This window comes from Astatotilapia calliptera, chromosome 3 (assembly GCF_900246225.1).
Source record: "Astatotilapia calliptera chromosome 3, fAstCal1.2, whole genome shotgun sequence".
Taxonomy (NCBI): domain Eukaryota; kingdom Metazoa; phylum Chordata; class Actinopteri; order Cichliformes; family Cichlidae; genus Astatotilapia; species Astatotilapia calliptera.
Genome location: NC_039304.1, coordinates 21982927 through 22004452, shown reverse-complemented (window position 1 = coordinate 22004452; position 21526 = coordinate 21982927). Strand labels below are relative to the sequence as shown.

The 21526-nt window shown below is 45.8% G+C and overlaps 2 protein-coding genes across 5 annotated transcripts in view; both read right to left on the bottom strand.

Annotated features, from left to right (window-relative positions):
• The window catches only part of actn3b (actinin alpha 3b), a 37063-nt gene extending 29805 nt beyond the window's left edge, over positions 1-7258 (bottom strand). Inside the window, exon 1 of the mRNA XM_026162379.1 lies at positions 6853-7258. Coding sequence (XP_026018164.1) covers positions 6853-6987 — 135 coding nt within the window. The 5' untranslated portion in view covers positions 6988-7258. The remainder of the gene's footprint in view (positions 1-6852) is intronic.
• Positions 7259-12606: 5348 nt separating this feature from the next.
• Positions 12607-21310, bottom strand: rbm14b (RNA binding motif protein 14b). 4 transcript variants are annotated; one of them, XM_026162385.1, is made up of 5 exons: positions 21054-21310; positions 18407-18517; positions 16611-16963; positions 15313-16360; positions 12607-15087 (listed from the first exon to the last, which is right to left on the bottom strand). In XM_026162385.1, exons 3-5 carry the CDS (start codon positions 16957-16959, stop codon positions 14757-14759), a joined length of 1728 nt encoding a protein of 575 aa, XP_026018170.1. In that variant the 5' UTR covers positions 16960-16963; positions 18407-18517; positions 21054-21310; the 3' UTR covers positions 12607-14756. The 4 variants fall into 4 exon arrangements, with proteins under 4 accessions (XP_026018170.1, XP_026018171.1, XP_026018172.1 ...); XM_026162386.1 differs by lacking the exon at positions 21054-21310 and adding an exon at positions 20804-21024; XM_026162387.1 differs by lacking the exon at positions 21054-21310 and adding an exon at positions 20762-20813.
• Between the last annotated feature and the right edge of the window lie 216 nt (positions 21311-21526).

Here is a 21526-nt window from a genome sequence, read left to right as displayed (position 1 = left end):
AATAAAGACGCCGTTTTAATAGGAACATCTGTAAGTCATTTTGCAAGAATATTGAACCTGGAGGCTGCTGCTGTGCAACACTCGACCCATAGGCTCGTCTTAAAACCTTTAATAAAGTAAAATATATACATTTACAGCTGACTGTCAGTTAAGTAAATAACTCTGTTATTTTGCTTTGGTTTTTGGTATTTGAAACTGGAGCTGCCTCCACAGAATAGCATACAGCTTTTAAAGCCATTATAAAGCACATAATGATATCCCTGTGACCTCAGTCCTATCATGAGGCACAGACTCACCATCTCATCCTCTGCGGCCTATAAATATCCAGTGCATGCAGCAAGCACTCAGCCCTAACATTATGAGCTTAGCTCACTTTTTATAAAGACAGGTTCAGGTGTCTCATTCGTCTCATTACTACATGAAAACTCAATAGCATACACACTGCCTGGACCTGAGGTGACATTTTGCAGGTGTTTGGCCATCTGTCCTCTAGGTGTGTTTAGTTACCGAGGGGCACGGCGCTTGGCGGGCTTCTGTTGTCTTCTCTCATGCAGCATTTTCTCCGTTTTCAACACCAGAAATGAGCCTGAGGAGTACGAACAGCTGAAACTGGGAGGTGTGAAACTCAAACATACCTGCGTGCTGCTTTAGCTCAGTTTGATGCACAGAACTGCAAGGCAGCACCGCCGTGGTCACTCCGGCAGTTTTCATCTACCACTTTAAACCCTTTTATTCCATACAGGCTGTGATTAGATCAAGATGGCGGCTCTCACAGCTCATCAATCACCGTTTCTTCTTTTGACTCCGACGCTGCACCATGCTCGTATCATGTATCTGCTTTTACCGTTACAAGACTCTGCAACAACTTTCTGCCGTCAGACTGTTTCATTCCTTACAAGAACTCACAAATCATGCAGTGCATACAGTGTAACACCATGAAGAAGTAGCCCTCCACACACACACGCACACACACACATAAGAGATACAGTCCTCAGCCATTCCCACTGCCTCCTCGGGCTCCTGCGCCTGCACTAAAGCAGTTTATAGAAGCCTCCTTACATGGACACAACTTCTGGAATAGCAACTGCTATTTGATCTGACTGCGGGCTCTCTCACCTCTCCGCTTACGTTGAGCTCTCATACAGGTGCACAAAAACAGATACGGTATACATGGACACAATTTAAGAGTAAAACTGAAAAAGTTCTGCAAAGTTTGCAGGGCAATTCTCTTGTTTTAAGAAATGTCTTATTTAGTGATCAATACAGATACGACAAAGGGCTTTATTGTGATAAAGTGTTGTAGAAGCAGCAGCTATGTTTCAGATGGCATCCCTGTCAATTTTTCTTTGGCTGCGAGCACCAAAACGTCTCCTCTGAGCTCCTAAATAAGTGCAAGCTCCACAGGTCTGGGAAATTAAAACACACTGCGATCACATTAGCGGTGTTACTGTTCCTTCACATGTCACATGACTGAGTGAATTATGGGAGGGGAACGTAAGATGCCTCTTCTCTCAGATGCATCTTGGGATTAGGTAGAGAAGCACAGGCGGTGAGCAGGGATGAGTAAAGGGGGCCTGATGAGCCAAATTACAAATCAGATCTGCAATAAAGATGCAAATTATTATAAAGTGGAGCAGATGAAGTCTCTAGAAAGACTCTCTGCTCCATTCTGTTACCTTTTTTCATCAACTCACTTGATGATATATGATGCAAATGCTTCGATGATGCTGTGATTGTTGAGTTTAACGATGAGCATCGAGGTAGCAGACAGCAGCCAGGCTGCTGAAGCATTGAAAAGTTGATAAGTAGCTTTTATGTGGAGCCGTGCTGCAGCATTGCTGACATTTAAGGCATAATTAATGTCGCTAATCTTTGGAGATTCATTTTTTAACATAAATGTCCGCATGATGCTTTTTCAAATCGTCGTCTCTGAGGAGGTCCACTGCTTTAGCGCCGTCTCCGAGCATCAAGTATGAGATATCAACGACCCGGTCTGCCTGCCACGCTGGTGATCCCTCGTTGAAATGTAATAAAATGAGATTAGACAAGAATAGACTGGATTATTCAGCCTGTTAAGATCTCTCCTGGCCCACACAGAAGGACTTTACATTAGGCTGAGTGGGTAAATATCACATTACTCAATCTAACGTCATAACAGTTGGCTCTGATGGTGGACGCTGTTTGGACCACTTCATTTTGCACCGTGTGAAAGAAAATGTAACGCAACAGGAAAGCAGAGAGAAAACAAATGTTTCACTGCAAATCTTAGAAGCAGAGTTCATAATTATGATGTTGCACCATATTGTAAGTCTGTGTGAGAGTGTATATTTTTATATTGTTATTAATATATAGTTTAGATCTGTGCTGCTAAACAATTTCTCATTGATTCTGCAACAATGACAACAAAGATGTTAAATAAAGATCTGATCTTAGAATTAGGTTGAAGATCACTTAATGTGAGATGACTGGACAAACTCAGTGCTGCTGTAGAAAATGAAAATAAACAAACACTATGATATGATAGACTATGAGAGGCTTCCACTTAATAATAGAATTCTACTTTAAAACATGTCTAGAGGCTGTTGTTGCGTTTTTACAAAGGCCTCGATGTGCACGGGGGAACTGATTAAATTTAGCCCAAATTTTTTGCAGATTTCTCTTTTTCTAACATGTTGAGAGATTTAGTGTGTTTTCCAACAGGATTTGTGAAAAAGGTTTTTCTATATGATTGTTTCCCCTTTTCTAATTATGCTTCTGTTTGCAGAACAAGAACATGATGTGTTGTGTTGGAGTGGAGATGACACAGATACCTGCATTTTACTCCTGATTGGGCCTCATCACGCAGAACTTGTCCTCCCCCGATACTTCGTCGAACACCCATTCATTAGATCTCGATTAAAATAGTGTGTTAGTGTAATTCAATTCAATTGTATTACTGTAGCACTTGATCACAGCAGTTCCCTCAAGGGGCTTGATACTCTAAGGTAAAGACTCTACAATAATAGAGAAAACCCAACAATCAGAAGATGAGTGAACACTTTGGCAACAGTGGGAAGGAAAAACTCCCTTTTAACAGGAAGAAACCTCCAGCAGAGCCAGGCTCAGGGAGGGGCGGGGCCATCTGCTGAGACTGGTTAGGGGTTGAGGGAAAATACTGAAAAGGGGAGAAAAAAAAAAAATCACGGAGTCTTACCAGCTACTGATCGTAAAAAAATAGCAACTTAACTAGAAGACACAGCTCGACTTGGCACCACTCTTATCTGTGATTGGTTAATACTGAATGTTATAGTCGCCTAAGATATCGATCCGTCTTTAGTACGGCTGCACAGACAGTTCTGTGTGGGCACATGGAAGCTAGGCTAAAACTAGGTATCAGTTTAAGCCACCTCTCCTATATTACCAACAGTGTGTCAGTGCGGGGAAAAATAAATGATTATTATTCTTTTTAAATACTTTTCAACTTGCCCAGTCTAATTTCTTCTGTGTGTACGTATACTGAGCTTTTATTGCTAACAGGTCAGCTAGGCACACGGCTGCTGATAACCTCATGTAATGGATATTTTTAGATTACTGCCAACATGAGCGTCACCAGGCAGCTTTACTTAGTGAATTAGCAGCTGAACTCTTTAACAATGTGAAACAGAAGATGACTTAAGTCATAGCACTGAATCTTTATTCATTTATTTATTTTTTAGCATAATGATAGTTTCTACTTTCTAGTTAGCTCAGTGCTGCGTGCCAACAGAGGGATCTACTGCACAGGAGGACGAAAGCATCGCCTTTTCAAATAAAAAGCCATTCCATGTGTTCTTGTGAGCGCAGTCTTCTGCAGCCCTCTGCAGTGAGAGTAAATCTTTAAACAGATATTGATTGCGCCTACAGCAATCACTTCTTTTTGCAGATGCGGTGGAGCTGGACCTGTCAGCCTGTCATCTGTTTGAGGCAGACATCAATAAAGCTCCGAAAGCCCACGAAAAGAACTTCTGGCTCTAACCGGACCGGTTTCCTCCATCCACTTGGATCAGCCCTCCTTATTTCCAGGATTATAGTTGCTTTGAGGAGAGAAGCTCGCCAAGATAAGATGCAGCCAGATCTCATCACTCCGGCCTTTCATATCTCATATTTCCTTCCGACAGCTTTCCCCTAGATGCAATATCTAACACAATTTTTGCCAGCTCCTCTTAAATCAAATGCCTCGTCCAAATCAAGTCATGAATCACTTAGTTAGCAAAGAAGGAGCCATGCTCTATGATAAATATAAACCAGTGTCAGCATGTACAATTCAGACACACACCATTTCTAATGTGTGGTATCAGATTCGGCATCACTGTGTGTTGACAAACATTTTACTACTGCAGCAAGTGGTGAGCGGCTTTTTCCACTGAAATTTCAGGGACAGAGGAGACAACAGGTGCTTCGAGGCTTCCCTTTCATATTCTCGGCACTGCAGAATGAAGCGCCGGCTATATTTATGGGCTGATATCAGCTCCTTAAGCTAGATTTTACATGCCAAGGAGGGCAGTGGAGTACCATGACCGGCTCCCCGGGGAGGATGAGGGGTGAAGACTAAAGACTCGCTGGGCTGTAGAGGTTTATTCAAGGCCTGTTTTATGACCCCGAGCGTAAAAGGCTGGTGGTCCGCATGAGACAAAGTAAGAAAGGCAACATTTTTAATCAGTTTAAAAAAGGCACAATCACAAGAGATGTGCAAATATTCCAAAAATGGTGGCGAAGGAAGTTTTCAAAGAAAAGACACAGCGATAAAGAGAAAGTAAGCGGGGGAGGGGGGCAAGTTGGAGCCAAGCAAGTTAAGAAGTATTTTTAGGAAGACGTTTATTTGTGGGTCTGTGAAACCAACCCGGGGTGTATACTTAACAGCCTTGCCATCCATCTCTCTCTCTCCTCTCTGCTACCATCTGTTGAGGTCTCTCAGCCTGTCACTGCGCTTCAGCTCTGGGAGACATTTTTCATTGACGGAAGAATTCTGCAGATTCACTGCAGCTGATGCCGTAAAATGTGCCCGTTTCACTGATCTATACCCAGATTAGGTGCTGGTTACAGGTTAGATTAGGTTATGTCTTTGAGTACAGCAGGATATGGAAGCAAGCACGGTCCCTACACTTCAATAACTGTCAGAGATGGGAATAGAAGCATGCGATTCCTGAAATACTCAAAAAGAATATTAGACATATTTCACAAAGGTGATTTTTCTTTTTGCTCTCTTCAGCTCAGCTGAACACAAACAGCAGCTGGAAGTTATGTTGAACTTTTTGAAGGTTCTATTGCTGATTTAAACCTCATTTGTCCAAATGTGTCATCTTTAGAGTAAAGTCATGTGCCGTCTCTGCATTAGCTGAAGCCAAAGTCTCAGCTTTTACTTTTCTTGAGCCAAACTGTACAGCAACACAAGAAAACCTTTAAAAAAAAAAGTGAAACCTTATAACATTAACTGTATCACATTTTATGAGTTTCTTTTGACTATATTAAAACATGTCTTTGTTTAACAGGCTGTGAGCAATAAATTATACAAAAAAGCCAAATGTAGCTAAAAATGATACAACTTAACTCTCATATATGCACATTTATTTTTACTCTCTTTTTTCCAGATTCAATAAAAAAAAAATCGAGCTTAAAATTTGCTGGTAATTATTTCTGGTTTTACAGGATTAACATCTTAACTGAATGTATCCTTGCTCCCTTTGCATTTCTGACATGCCAGCTAGGAAGAGAAGGCTAATGACTTTGAGTCAGGTGCGGCAAACAGCTGAAACTTCCTGTTTAATTTGAATATGTTTTAGTAGCTCTCTTTCATTATATGAAACAGAAATCTTCCTGATGGCTATTTCCAGCCCGGGCTTCCTGGTAGGTGAAGGCTGTGGTCATCCAACATGGCGACCAATTACAAACCCTTAGGATCAAAAATACCAAACATGAAAATCAGTTCAGTCTGTTCACTGAACTGAAACATCGCAGTGGGTCATTTGTGTGCAAGGTGAACACCTCAAAGACAAAAGTGTAGCTCATTAACCTTTGCCAGTGTTGTTTTTGTCCCAGTGTGCCGTGCCAGACATCACCTGTGTCACTTGACTTTTGCTCCAGCAGCTCATTAAACACACCTGTCATGCTCTTTCTCCATGCGACCTTAAAGGTTGGCCTAACCCCACCCCGCCCCAACTCTCGTTCAGTATGGGTTTCAAAATAAGATTAAAGACATACTTTAAGAGTTGTTGCTTTACTTTTTAAGTCATAAAATGTAATATTCCTCAGTAACATAACAGGCTGTTTTAACAGGAAGTTGTGGTATAGATAATTAAAAAAGGCATACTTATATTGGTCTAATGTAACTTAACAAATGGTATAATTATTGTGAGTATTTCCCCTCTGCTTTTACGCCATCCTTTGCATCCTTATCTCCAGGTTGGCTTAATGTCCTTATATCCCTATAAACTCGCATGTACTTTAAAAGTTAAGTAAAAAACGCAGGCAAAGTAAGAAAACAAAAACCTCCGGGAGGTGGTAATATATTTAGACAGTCTGCAAGGCAATCAGGGGTAACTGAAAGACAACACTGAGAAAGTTCCACAGCCTAAAATATCTGCCCACACAGCTTCAAGCAGGACTGAAGTGCCAGGTGTGAGGCCAGCGAAGGCGCAGTTTCATATTAGACTTCACACAATTAGACCAACACCACTGACTCCCAAATTAAATTCAGTCTGCCTTGTTAACGTGTTAAAAGCATTTTTTTTAAAAAAGCGCCGCTCACTGACTTGAATGCGAGCGAAGAGGTTCGATCTGTGCGTAATTACGCACGTCGGTACAAGCGCTACTCGAAACCGCTTTATCCAAACCTACCTTCCGCTGCTGCTTCTCCCAGGCGGGGTCCAGCAGCAGATCCCTGTCCCAGTCCTCCTCCTGGGTCATGTACGCGTCTTCATGTTGGATCGTGTAGGAGTTGGTGTATGTTATTTGGGTTTCGACAGCTGTCATGGTTCCGCCTCAGTCAGGACTTTACGCGTCCCCCTCAGCTTATTGGTAATAAAAAAAAAAAATCAGCAATAGAAACGACGAAGATGACGCCGTGAGGCCAAACAACCTCCTTGAGACTTAGAGGTCTCGCTTTCGCGGGGGGAGAGAGAGAGTTAGGGGCTGCAGAGACCAGACTCCACTGGTGCGAGGTGCCTGTGCGGAGGTGGTGCTCCCACTACCAGAAGACCCTGCTGGCCGGTGCTCCTTTCCTGGTCAAAAGTGGCACACGTGACCGCACCCCAATAAGTATGGGAACCGACAGCGTGGGTATCAGGTTCTGGGCCTAAAAAGGTGTGAAAGGCGGGGTGGTCTCCCGCGGGTAGGGATGAGGGGGCTCGTGAGTGGTGTGGAAGTATGTCAATAACGCCTCCTTTCAGCAGAGAGGTTTTTATGGCCTGTGCAATGCACCTGTTGCTGTTAATGATCCTCAATGGCAAAGCCAGGCCTCTGTGCTTTCAGCCTACCTACAAATTCAAACAACTGAGTCATGTATTCTTTAAAAAACAAAAAACAAACCCCACATGAGTCAATAAAATTAAGACACCCATTTCTGAGATTTTGACAACTTCTCCCCTCTGGCTCCAGCTCAATCTAACCCCAGGCAAAGCAGCTCCTCCCTGCACTGCTCTCACTGGCAGCAGCTCACGCCATCTTATTCCTCACTCTAAAATTAGGCTGCAGGTAAAATGCATAGTTCCTGCTGTCCTAAACTACACAGCAAAGGATCAAGCACCAAATAACAACAAACTCAGGCAAATTATATGAGAAACAAAAAGATTTATTCATGATTTTTGTTCATGCAGACTGAAAAAAAATACCTCAACATCTTAAGAAATACAGACCAAAAGGCATAAATATATGCACACACAACCATACAGTATAATTGTCTTCATATCAGGATTTGTCATTCACAGTAAACATGTTGACGCAAATGTTTGATCCGACATTCACGGTGTGAAAATCCCCTCATCGTTCAGCGTTGTGCTGGATTCGATTTCTTTGAAAGAGGAGCAGATCCCGATTGCTCTCCTCTTGAGATGACACACTATTCTGTCACCCCTGACGTCTTTGGAAACTAGAACGATTAATATTGTAATTAACTGAGGCGTTTCGTTTAACTACACTAAGCTTGGTCCATTAACCTACTTGAAGAAGCTTAGCTACTGCGCGACTATTTGTGGTTACAATTAGGTTTGTGACTGAGCAGCCGCTGAGACGAGGGAACTGAAATGGCTAAACATAATGCCACCGTGGGACTGCTGACAATGAAATGGTCCGTGGAGAGGGAGAAAAAAAAAGATGGGCTTGGCCTCAGGTGGCCTGTAATCATATAAGGGCAGAAGGGTGGACAAAATAACATGAACGCCTTTCACTCTAATGCCAGCCAACACACTATTACTGCAGTTATGAGGGGAAAAAAACCTTATAAATGATCAATAAATGCAGTGATTTTTGTATTGAGCTGCACTGCATCCTGCTGGCATTCACATGCTGTCTGCCCCCCTCTATACGAGGTAACGTGTGAGATAAGACACTCCTGACGCTTTTATCTGAAGAGAGGATAAGCATCATTAGAAGTGTGATTCTGTGATTCACATCTGTGCTAGATGACCTAGAAAAGTCTCGTTAATGAAACCTGCTTCAACTAAAAAAGGCATCACGGTCTACAGTGTGACGGCTGGGCTCAAACCTAAGCCGGAGTGGGTTCTGTTCCCGATGTACATCTCTGCCGGTGTCTGCTGTACCCTGTGGGATCCCATCAAAAAAACAACACAATACACAAATATATATCTATATAAATGTGTGTGTGTGTGTGTGTGTGTGTGCAGAGTATCTCAGTTCTTCAGCTGTCCAAACCACAGAAGGCAGGGGGAGTTTGGGTGAGGAAGTGGAAGTAGAGAGGAGGCTGCAGCTCTGTCTGTGAATTCAGAGCAAGAGGGTGCGCGGGGGGGTCGGGGTGTTTAAGAGATGCGTGGCTGCATTCACCCAAGCACGGGAAGCCTAGACTCACAAGCACCAGAAGAAGCCTTTTTAGTGAGGAGCCGGCAGAGTTGGAGGGGAGGGGTGAGGTGGCTGGAGGGGGAAAAAAAACTGGAGCACGGTGTGCCCTGATCATGGAGGCTGAGGAGGGGTTTCATCAGCTGCACTGCTTAAAGGACCAGTGTGTAGGATTTACTCGTGGAAACAGAATACAGTACTCAGTTCAATTTTATCGATATAGCGCCAAATCACAACAGCAGTCGCCTCAAGGTGCTTTAGATTGGAAGGTAACACCCTACATTAACAGAGAGGACCCCAACGATCAGACGACCCTCTTTGAGCAAGCACTTTGGCGACAGTGGGAAGGAAAAACTCCCTTTTAACAGGAAGAAACCTCCAGACGGACCATGCTCAGGGAGGGGGCAATCGCCTGTGACTATATTACATACAGTATTACATGCAGTACTCATAGTTGTGTTTGTTTTCACTAGTGTAAAGAGCCCTTCACGTTTTCTCTAATCTGTGCTACGCTGAGGTCTGCAGACTCACAACTTCACGCTGTGGTTGCGTGCTGTTGCCATGGCAGCCTGGTTGTAAATGTGTGCAGCATTTAGTGACACAGGCTACCCTCGTTTTTGTGCTTTCGTTGGTCCTTTGTAGTAAAGTGAAACCGAGTGACTGAAAGCAATGAAAATGGACACAGTTGTTCCTCTTTGTGGTGAACTGCACTATTGCTCCCTTTCCTGTTCGAGCCAGCTTTTCGGCCAATCAGCATTCAGGATATCAGGATATGTGCTTTTTGGTCTTTCACCACATCTACACATGGCCTCTGCATCTGTCAAATACCCACAATCCTTCCTTCTAGGCAAATGTGCACTAATGTAGGACTATGGATCCTGCACTACACGTCCAGTCCTCGAACGCCACTAAGTCCTACACAGCGGTCCTTTGGAGAGAAATAAAACTGGCCTCTATGTGCCTCTAAATGCATCCACACATGATGAACTCATCATTTGTGTTTTTTAAAAAAACTTAATGTGTCTGTGAATGCAAAAAAAAAAATCTGGTTTTTTTGCACTTTGTATCCAAGCAACAGAGACATCAGATTCTAGGGCTCGTTATTATTAGCACAGACACTGTGTGCGACAACGTTCTCTTTTGATAAGGTTCTGGCCAGTGACTCTATTATGGGATGCTCCAAGATCAGAAAGGTGAGGTTAGAAAGTAGCATTGGGCCAAAGGATCCTTCCACTACCAACTCACCTTATCAGTAAGTCATCTACTCAATCCTCCCCACCTCCTTTTAGTTTGTTAGGCGGACAGAAAGGCAGCGCCACGCTTGTCTCGACTCCGTCTCGCAGCGGTCGGAGCAAATGTGAGACAAACTCATCTGACATACAGCGAGTGTGTGCGGGACTGTGTGTGTGCATCAATAGTCTTAACAGGTAAGAATGTAGACGAGGCGTGGCTGTTAAACAACAAAACAGAGCTTCTGTGAGTCAAACCGGTGTGACGTCTCATTATTTAATAGCCACACCTCATACAAGTCACTCATAGCACATATCCAGCCGGTCCAGCTGACACTAGGATTAGAGAAACAGAGCTGCCGTACCAGAAAAGTCCTACAGGAGTCCCGAGATTGGTGAGAATCTACAGGTCAGACTGGCCTCATTAGCCGATCTTATAGGACGTTTCTGATTGGCACACAGGCTGTGAGGGACCCAAGGCAAACCCCCTGTTGGTTTATCTCGTTTTGTCATGGTGCTAAGGTCTTATGGGAGTTACGATTCCTTCCACAGCTGTGTGGCGCAAACCCATCATTCAACAGTTTCAGCAAAGCGGCTCGTCCAACACTGAAGTCTCTCTGTGTCGTGTTACTGAGTCCGGCGGCGGGCCACCACACATACACTGTCCGTTGGCACGCCCAGGCCACTACGGTAACAAAAGGAGGGTGGGTGGGTAGTTTGGGTTTAGGTGGGTGGTTCTGGGAAGTCTGAGTCCGAGCCAGAGCCACAAACCCAGATCCAAGGTGGTGGTGGTGGCGACGGCGGTGGCGGCGGGAGTAGGGGGGGAAGAAAAAAAAAAAAGCGCTGTGTATTTGTGTGTGAACGGCGGAAAGGAGAGGCGCACAGGAGGGCGGGGTTAAGGAGGAGGAGGTATGAGAGAGGGAAGGGGGAAGAAGGAGGGAACCGGGGCGGGCAGGGAAGGGGCAAGGGCGGCGAATACGGCGGTGGCGAGGGCAGGGGGGAGGGTGTGTGGGGTGGGGGTGTCAAGCCTCACCAATCAATGAAATACCGCCCACAGAAAAATAGACAAACAAAAAAAGAAGCTGTTTTCTCTTTAACAGACACACACACAGACACACACCAGCAGGACAGAGAGGGCGCGCCAGTCGCCTCCTAAAGCTGATTGCAAGACTTGACTGAGACCTGTGCAGGGGTCCTAACCCCACCCAAACCCTGCCCACCAAACCCACAGAGGAGAAGCCCAAGGCTGTAGCCGCGGCACCGCCACTGCAGCAGAGGAGGAGTTACGGACTGGGGGAGGTGGGGGAGGAAGGTGGCGATGGCAGTGTGGAGAGGAGGGAGGTGGGGAAGGAGTGTTTGTTCAAGGCACAGTCAAAGGAGGGGGCGGCAGGTTGGGAGAGGGGAAGTCAGTGCTCTTTAGGATTTCTTTCCTGCTGTTGTTGCGTTTTGTTTTTTTGTAAACTTTTTTTATTTACCTTGGTGGTGAAGAGAGAGAGAGAACGAGTTCCCGCTGCGTTGGCGTCGCGCTAAAAGTCGTCCCCATGGCTCACGCCGCCACGCTCACGCACGGCTGCACCCCGGCCGTTCCAGGCGGCACGGTGACCTATTTCAGTTGAGATAGTTAGTCAAGAGCTGGACTGACGTGGGGCTTGTTTGTTTGTTTGTTTGTGCGGCAGAGTTACAGATTATCACACATGCAGGTCTGAGAGCAGAGAGGACACAGAGACACACGGAGAGGGAGAATTTGGTACAGCAGGGGAGATACCAGACCAGACCAGACACACACCCATCAAACCCCCCCGCCCAAGGAAACAGGACTGCTCCACAGATCAAAATGCACCCAGGCCATTCTATCTGTGTGCCTCTCCCCAGCTCTCACTGTGCCAAAACATCATTTCTACAAGAAAAATCCTTTTTTTAACTTTTAATGTTACAGAGCCAGAACGAATCGCTGAAATGCATGTTCTCAAATGCAAATGAACCCCAAAACCCTTTGGTTGAGTTGGTTTGCACTGAGTTTGAGAGGCTGGAGAGAGGAAAGGAGCACCAACCTGCACTTACCCCGACCAAAGAGAGCAAAGCTGGGCCAGCATCTACACCTGTCTCCCCCTTGGGTCCCCAGTCAAATGGGTCTGGTGGTCATTTTACACAAGAGAAACAGATAGTGGGAGAAGAACAACATAAACAAGAAGAAGAAGAAGAAGGGGAAATGTCCAAACCCTTTGCTTTCTTTTACCACATTAGTGTCAGCCAAAACATTCTTTATTATAATAAGGTTTATAGTAATACATATTCTCAATAAAAAGCATGCTGATTTTTTTTTTGAATGATTTTTTTTTTTAACTTTTGACTTTTTATATTTTTCTTAAAAAGAAGGCAAAAAAAAAAAATGAAAATACTTCTCTAAAAAATACGATCTCAAACATGGCAAACAAGACATTTCGCAAACCACATAGTTCTACAAAGGATGCAACTGGTATGTGTTCTGTATATACGACACAGAGAGAGATTACACCGTGAGATGCAAAGAAGTCGCTCAACCGCTAAAAAACAAAAAGAAAGAAAGAAAGAAAAAAAAACACAGGGGGAGAGAGAGGAGGGGAGGAGGAGGGGGGAACGGGAGGGCAGTAAAGGGGCGTGTGCAGCAGACCGCCGTCACATAGCAGTTGCAAAATACTTTGAAAGTGGCTGTTTTAATGAAACGCAGAGCTACGCGGGTGGGATTTGCCACTCGTCAAAGTCCAGTTCTACAAGCTCTAACAGATATATTAAAACAGACACTTTCGCTCTTTTCCCTTTTTTGCAATCGCAATCTAAAGCTGGTCTGGTATTCGGAGGGTCAAAGAAGCACGTGGACGACGCTGCCCCACCTCTCACTTCATTGGTGCTATCACTGTCGTTTCTGCTTTAACCAGCAGTTAGTAAAGTAACGAACCCGTGAAGGCTCGGTTTGTGGCTTTTTCTTTTAAGAGCTGTGAAACAAATCCCAGAGAAAGCTTCGCTCGCTCTCCAAGCCTTCTGGATACTAAAGCTCTGGAGGTCGGGCTCCCCCCGCCCTCCTTGAAATGATTAAAAAATAATGTCAAAAGCACTTAAAAATGGGAGGTCCCTCCACTTAATGCACTTCACTCGAGGCTTTATAGGCACATGATTGAGCTTGTCACATACCATCGTGGTTTCCAACAGGATGCGATTAAAAGATCCTTTTGTAAACTGCTCCCTCAGTAGTAACACATTGATTTTTTTCTCCCTCCTTTCACCACCGTTTACAGTTCATCACATCCCAGGCTGACTTACGTCACAGGTAAACAACAAAAAACACATTTACACTATTTTTAAAAAAGGCCTCTGAAAATGATGGACTCCATACGGAACATCTACAAAAAAAAGTCACTGTCGGTAATATCTGGCTCCTCCCCCTCTAAACTGCTGACCCTGTCCCTTTACAAGGAGCGGGAACTGCCGACAATATAAGAGAACACAACAGAAAAGAATAGACATTGAAATTTGCTGTAAGAGGTAGGCAGCTGTAATTACAAAGAGCGAGAGAGGGAGAGGTGAAGCAGTGTCTTTCATTGCTGCAGTTAGAGTAAGGGTGGAGCGGGAGGGGAGGAGGGGGGGTTCAGAAAAAAAAAAGGGAGTCAAAGGGGAGATCCAAACATACATTACAGTACGTTTATGTGTGCTTTACTCTTTTTTTTCTCTCCTTTCCTTTTCGGCAAAGTTTTATTTTCTTTTTTTGCTGCTGCGTTTGTGCGCTGCAAGGTCAGCAAGCCCTCACCTCTCACTCGCTCACACGCGTCACAGCCCACGTCACATTCAAGACAAAACGTCCCTCGAAAAAAAACCCCAAACAAACCAAAAAACAAAGAAGACTCAACCTTGGTTCGGCCGGACGCGGCGCAGCGCAGCGCAGCCGTCACGCGCGAGAGCGTCGCCCTGACTTTCCATCTGGTTACGTTGCAAATTGAAACTCTTCAACATAAGGCAAAAAAGGTTTCAAATTAGCTGCCCTAACTGATCATCTAGGCCTAAGGAGGATGGCTGATGTCGTCAATCGAAGGTCTCGGCCTTAGAAAATCATAACTGGGTTTGCGGAAATAAAGGCATATATGAAACGGCCGAGCGGGTCGGCCTAATACTGGCACACGTGTGAGACTGGCACGATAAAAAAGTAAAACTGAGAAGCACAAAGAATGCCCGCGCGACAGATGAAAGCCTCCCTTTCGGTGGCTGCACTGTGTGTGCGTGCAAACTGAACCAAGGCTGGCGTATCAAGTTTCTCCTAAAGCAGGTTAATAAACCAAGGAGTCCCCAGTTTAATACCACACACTTAGAGCCCCCAGACACACACACACCCACACACACACACACACGTACATACAGCTGCTGTAAGGTGGTCAAGTTTGGGGTTGGAAGAGGAGATTGGGGCGGGTGAGGGAGGGTGAAGGGTGGGAGGGGTTCAGGGCAAAGAGGGAGGGGCGGGCAGAGAGTTGTGTGCGACTATCGGAAGGGGGGCTCAGGCGTGTGAAGGGAGAGTTCGGGGCGGCGGAGGATGGCCTCCTTGCGCGTGGGCGGCGGCAACGGCGGCTCATACACCCTGGGCGCAGCCATGGCGGCTGCCACTGCCGCAGCGGCGGGGACCACTGGCCTGAGTGCGTCCAGCGTGGTGACGGGCTGGGCTTGCATCGCGGGGACAGCCTGAACTGCTTGGACCGCTTGCATGGCCTGCATTCCCGCCATGCCAGGGATGGCGGTCACTGCGCTCGGTGATGCGTAGGCATACTGGAACTGTGGGTACTGCTGGAGCTGCTGGTAGTACTCCGCGTAGTACCTAAGACGGGGGAGGACAGAGATGGTTAGGTTAAGGACAAATTTAGTTGAAGAGAAAATAGTTTGCAGTGAACAGTGAACCACGAGCTAAAACCACAAGAACAACATCAGATTTGTAAAGGTGAGGGGGCACCTTGATTTTTTAGAAAACATGAAAGTTAACGATCTCTGTCATTATTTCACATCTGCTGCTTAGCAGGAAACAGAATCAAAGATTATATCCTACCTGGCCATGGGGTCTTCTGCGGCTTCCACTGCCTCTTCAGCTGCTCGACCAGCTGGCGTGGGGAGCAGGGGTCGGCGTGGCTTGGCCCTCTGGTACATAAATGGCTTCATCACAGGGTCCGGAAGCAGAGGTGCCGACCTTCGCAGTGGACTGCGATCCCTCTCTCCGGACTTTGCCACAGCTGCTGCTGTGGCGGCAGCTGCCGTCTGCTGCTCAGCCACAACCTGCTGGCCCTGGGCGAAGTAATGCGCCTGCCTGGCAGCCTCAAAGATAGCCGTAGTCGGGTCCGCTGCTCCCATGGCGCTTAACTGAGCGTAGGCTGGTGCGGCGGCGCTGTAAATCGCAGGCGCTACAGAGTAGGCAGGATTAATGGCGGCTGCCGCTGTTGGCATTTCTATCCCAGGAGCCGCGGCCAGATAGACGGGGTGGTTGGCCATTGTCGGGGTGTAAACCGGAGTTGTGTAGGCAGCGGCAGCGGCGGCAGCAGCAGCGGCGGCTGCTGGGGACGCAGCCACCTGACCGTAAATATTAGGTGTCATGGAGCTGTATACCTGCGTGGCCCCTGACGTGAGAGCGGCCTGATTGGCCACCGTTCCGTAAAGCTGATTGGCAACGTTGGCACCGTACACCTGGCTGGCAAGGGCACCATAAACAGCTGGATTTACCGGGTTCCCATCTGTGCGTGTCCCGGTGGTAATCCCTGTGAGAGCAGCATAAGTGGGATCAAAGGTGGAGGTGTTGTAGACTGAATTGTGCACGCTTTGCTGGACCTGCAGCGGTAGGCCGGCGGCCGCAGCGGCGGCAGCAGCCAAGACTGCTGCCTGACTCTGGTACTGCTCCAGAGAAGGTTTCCCCACAGGGCATTCTCCAGCATAGTGGCCCTGCTTCCCACAGTTCACACACGGGATCTTCCCCGTCGGCGCCTGCTTGCTGGGCTGGACCTTGGAGAGCTCTACGGACAGGGGCCGGCCCTTGAAGGAGGTGCCGTGCAGGGCTTCGATGGCCTGTAGCGCATCTTCCTTGTTTTCCATGTGAACAAAAGCATAGCCTGTGGAAAAGCAATGGCTGGATGTGATTCAGTGCACTGATAATAATAAGGATCACATTTGCTTACTAGGAAAATGAACTGTGCCAAAGGAAAGTGCACAACTTTACAATCGGGGCATTAGCTTTAACTTTGAACTTTGCACTCTGCAGTCTTTTTCAGGCGCTCCCAGCAATTCAGCAGCTGTAATTAAACCATAAAACAGAATCTAAACTTTAACTTCACTTCAACTGTGAGTAGAGACCTGGCTTACCTTTGACTTTGTCACATTCGAGGACTTTCCCGAACGTCTGGAACAGCTGCTGGAGGTCTTCTGTGGTGCACATGCCGCTCAGATTACCCACAAACACCTTGGTGGAGTGCAGCGGCCTCCCCCTCGATTCCTCCACCACCAAATTCCGACCACGAAACTCCCGTCCATTGAGCTCCCGGATGGCCCGCTCCGCAGCACCCTCCCCCTGCAGATGCACAAAGGCGAACTGCCGCAGCACGCTGCAGCTGACCACCTGACCGTAGGGTTCGAAGATGGCCGACAGCTCTTCCTGCGTGGTGTCCAATGCCAGGTTACCCACGAAGAGCTTCACTGTGTGGCTCTTGTCCATGGCGCTGTGGAGAAACAGAGGGAGCATCGCTTTGACTGTTTGTTTAGAGATAAGTGAAAGGATTAGCAACACGGTATGACTATCAGCTGCCCCAGACGTGACAGTTACTGAGTGAGCATGAAGACACACCTTTGGCTCAGCGTTAGTCTGACAAGGAGAAGACTACAGGGGTGAAAAGCAGACACAGTGTATGAGCATCAAAAGCTTGGAAATGTCATTATCTCAAGCCTAAAGCTTTTATTTATTTTTAGACGACTAAAAAAAAAAATCACAGATGAAAGAAGCGATCAATTTTTAGCTTAAAGAGTAAAAGAGAAAAACCCAGAAACTTGCTATTTGGAGAAAACGTTAAACGCACCCATATATACACACACTCTTGATAAAGAACCTTTATGCATGAATGAGGAGGCAGATTAACATTCAAATTCCTCAAATTGAATACCACACTGACCACAGATTTGCCTCAGAGTTGCCCGCTGAGGTCAGATAAAGTCATATTATGTAAAAACAGAGCAGTGGAGATCGTGCTAGCGAATAACCGCTAAACATTTACAATAAATGCCACAGAGATCACAGAGTTCGCTTAAGGAGACGTCGCTCTCACTCGCGAGAAGCAGGCTGTGACTACCCATGCAGCTATGAGTCACCCTCATACAGAGGAGACACAGGCGAAAGGAGCATTTTGCACCAACAACTTCAAGGAGCAGTGCTGCTCCTAAACTCACGATAGTGACTTTCATGAATCCGGGTGCTTTAAAGAGAACCTATCACAGTTTTCCTCATTTTTCTGTCACACATACACCGTTATAACACCGAATGTTCATATTAATTGTGGTGAAAGTTTCTTGTAATGAGGTCCACATATGTAGAAATAATCCCTGTGAGATAAATCAGGCTTAAAAGCTCAGTTTGATACAGTGTTGTCGATTCCTGGTTCTGTGTGATCTCACTAGAGGAAATATGCCTAATATGGTCATCTCAGGCACAAATATGGATGTAGCGTTCAACTTTCTGATAAGTAGCTAAGTCAAAGTGCCTCAAACATGCATTCATATTAATAGCCAGCAGGGGGCGATGTCTGTGGTTTCTGGTTGCGTAGGCCTCTATTGGAAAATGGTCTTCTGCTTCCTCGCTTTGTGACCTCGGTAAACACCCTGCTGATGACTAAGACCTCGACTATACTCCACTGTGGACTCGCTCACCATTTGATGATGACGTTTATGTGGAGCGGACCTGAATGGACCCTAGCGGACTGACGGGGAAAGCATAATCCCGGCCCTAAGATGCATCCACACCAGAAGCAATGTGGTGATCATGGAGCACATAAAGTGAAAGAGGACAGCTGGTGACTTCAGCATCTTTTCTCAACTTCCAGGCGACTGTCAGTGTGAGCACAGGATAGTGTTGATTACCATATGACCTGTCAGTATGCATATTAGTGGGTTACCTAGGCAACCGGATCCTGGAACGTTTGCAAGTGATGAGCCGTCAGTTTGTAAGTGACACGAGAGGAACAAATCGCTTCCAGTGGACCCAGCGTCTCTTGTTTTAGGTCATGCTGCAAAGAAAATAAGTGAATTTTGTAAGATGACTAGATAGATGGATATTTTACTTAATGATTAATTATCTGAGTAAATAAACCTTTGATTTTGGCTACATTTAAGATGTATTTTACCCATATTAATGCTTCGTGTTTTCGGCAGCATTAAGAATAATAATAAAAGTAGTATAATCTACAATAAACAGGACAGGGGCTCATATTGAATATTTACAAAGTTTTATATGGAATATGATAAAATAATACAAAATTATGTTAAAGAAAAATGAGACTGACACAGTGAAAAACAGATCTTTAGCAAACAGTAATGTAAAATTTGGTGATTCTGAGAGTCAGAAAGGAGGATTACCCCGCGTACGCTCTTTGGATAATGACTTCTCAATCATTAGACATCAGACAGCGAGATTGTGTCCACAGTTTCAGAGTCAGTTTAAAGACACAATTACTGAACGGGGTGGAAAAAGCATGTTAGCGCAATCCCCAAATAGTACTTGTAAGTGTGGTAAGTTTTGCGTGTGGTTTACAAAAGCTGTTCCGTTTTCCAAGCACAAGCGCAATCAGTTCATTTCAATGTTAAACACAAAAAATAGGGCAAGCTTTGTCCTCCGTTAAATCTTAAATTAGCAGTAAACTGTGTGTCACAAACAGTAAACCAGTTTGCACACTTGATTTATATATTTTCCTCCCTATATTTTGCACCTTCAGAAAGGAACTCCGAGCATACATATCCAACATGGTCAGTCTGAGAAGTCTCAGAGTTCCTCCACCTCGTCCTCCATGTCCACTTACACACAATCTTGTCACTGGGCTCTTTTCTAAATACACACAGTACTTCCTTCTATGCCAGAAACCACTTTGTGCTGTAACACATTACTAAATCCGACCCGAAGATGACACACCTCTGTATATGAGCACAGAAGCTCCGCTCATCTTTGGTTTAAATTTAGTTTTGTTTATATAGCGACAAATCACTGCAGCAGCCGCCTCAAGGTGCTTTGTATTGTAATTTTAAGACCCCATAACTATCCAGAGAAAAGCTTAACAATCATTTTGAGCAAGCACTTGGCAACAGTGGGAAGGAAAAACTCCCTTTTAACAGGAAGAAACCTCCAGCAGAACCAGGCTCGGGGAGGGGCAGCCATCTGTGACAAAGACATGCTGTGGAAGAGAGCTTGACATCGTTCCAGTGAGGTGTATAAACACACAGTGATTCAAAAAGGTGACTGAAGAAGAACAACTCAGTGCATCATGGGAGTCCCCCAACAGCCTACACCTATTGCAGCATAAATAAGGGAGGTGTCAGGGTCACCTGGTCCAGCCCTAACTATATGCTTTATCAAAAAGGAAAGTTTTAAGCCTAATCTTAAAAGTAGAGATAGTGTCTGTCTCCTGAATCCAAACTGGAAGCTGGTTCCACAGAAGAGGGGCCTGAAAACTGAAGGCTCTGCCTCCCATTCTACTTTTAAATACTCTAGGAACAACAAGTAGGCCTGCAGAGCGAGAGCGAATTGCCCTAATAAGGTTATATGGTACTACAAGGTTATTAAGATAAGATGGGGACTGAATATCCAAGACCTTGTATGTGAGGAGCAGGATTTTGAATTGTTTCTGCATTTAACAGGAAGCTTCTGTTTGCGAGGGGCAGCCAATCAGAAGACAGTTTGGCTGCACCAGGAATTTCTTCAGTTGTAAATAACGTGAACAGGGCCCAAGAATAAAAATATGGAGCAAGAAGTGAGCATAGTAGGGATCTCCTTCACTTCAGCCTGTACATGTTTTACAGGACAACCCACCTCCCCACCCCAACACCACACAACTGGGTTTCTAGTTTTTTTGGTTTGAGTTTACCGAATACACCATCAGCACCACCACCAGCACCACCACAGATACCCGCTCTCCATACTGGGTGAACCCCGCTCACATACAGTATGGCTGCTGCACTAACACTGGGTTCAAGTGAAGCATAAACCAGAGGTGGTGGTGGGGGAAAGCTGCTTTGTGATGACGCAGCACGGCGCTGAGTCGACATATTTCCCACAGCTCGCTTTATTTACCAGCTCACAAATACCCAAAAGACACGAGACGAGTTGGTCGGACAGGCTGTCAGTGTTTTTGTGAATGGAGACACGAGAGAGAGAGGGAGAGAGAGCGAGATGCTTGTTTGGTTCCGCTCGGCGATTCAAAGCAAAGCCAAACAAAGTCCCGACAGCCAAACAGCCACGGACACGCATTAAACACACTTACTTTCACTTCCTATTGCGAGGCGTCGATGATCAATACTAATACCTGATACAACGGTATGACTCTCGGTGGCAGATCTATACAATGTAACAACACATTTTTTCTCCCTCCCCTTCTTCCTCCCGCACAGGAATGAACACAGTGAAACGGCGAGGCGATCTAAAGCTCTCCGTCCCTACAACAGCGCCGAAACCAGCAGCCCCCTCACAGCTTTTAGACGGCGGGCTTTAACGAGCTCCCACATGAGAATAAGGGTGCAGAAAAGGCGATTAAATAAAAGGATCTACCATCTTACCTAAGCGGTGCTGTGTTTCAAAATGGTAGCGCCTGCTTCCGTTTGAACGTCGGGCATACTGCTGGAGAGGCTGCAGAGGGGGAGGGCTGCTGCTGCTGCTGCTGCACCGGGAGGATGCTGAATCCTCACAAAAGAAGAGCCACCAAAATGACTCAAGCACACACAGAGACTCGCATGAGCCTTTGTGTTTTACAGATGAACAAAGCCCCCAAACAACAAGCGAGGGGGGCTCAATTAATGATGGCACGTTTACATCCAAGTGCAGGATTATTGTTTATGTGCGATCCTAATATCGATAGTATCGATATCAACGCCGGTATTGGTAATGGATCGATATTGGCATGATGAGATCGATATTTTTACGTATTATTTGTTGAGTATGTAGCCCACAGAATTGTGTTATGTATTTATTTATTTATTATTAGATAGGTGGTGGTGTGTGTTAGAGGAAAGTGTCCAAAACCCTATTTTAT

Bases quoted from the DNA above. Each gene is read 5' to 3' on its own strand.
- rbm14b (XM_026162385.1), bottom strand. From the start codon at position 16,959: ATGGACAAGAGCCACACAGTGAAGCTCTTCGTGGGTAACCTGGCATTG. The intron at 16,361-16,610 runs GTAAGCCAGGTC...GCTTTTCCACAG, and splicing joins CGAATGTGACAAAGTCAAAG to GCTATGCTTTTGTTCACATG. The intron at 15,088-15,312 runs GTAGGATATAAT...CCCCCGTCTTAG, and splicing joins GCAGAAGACCCCATGGCCAG to GTACTACGCGGAGTACTACC.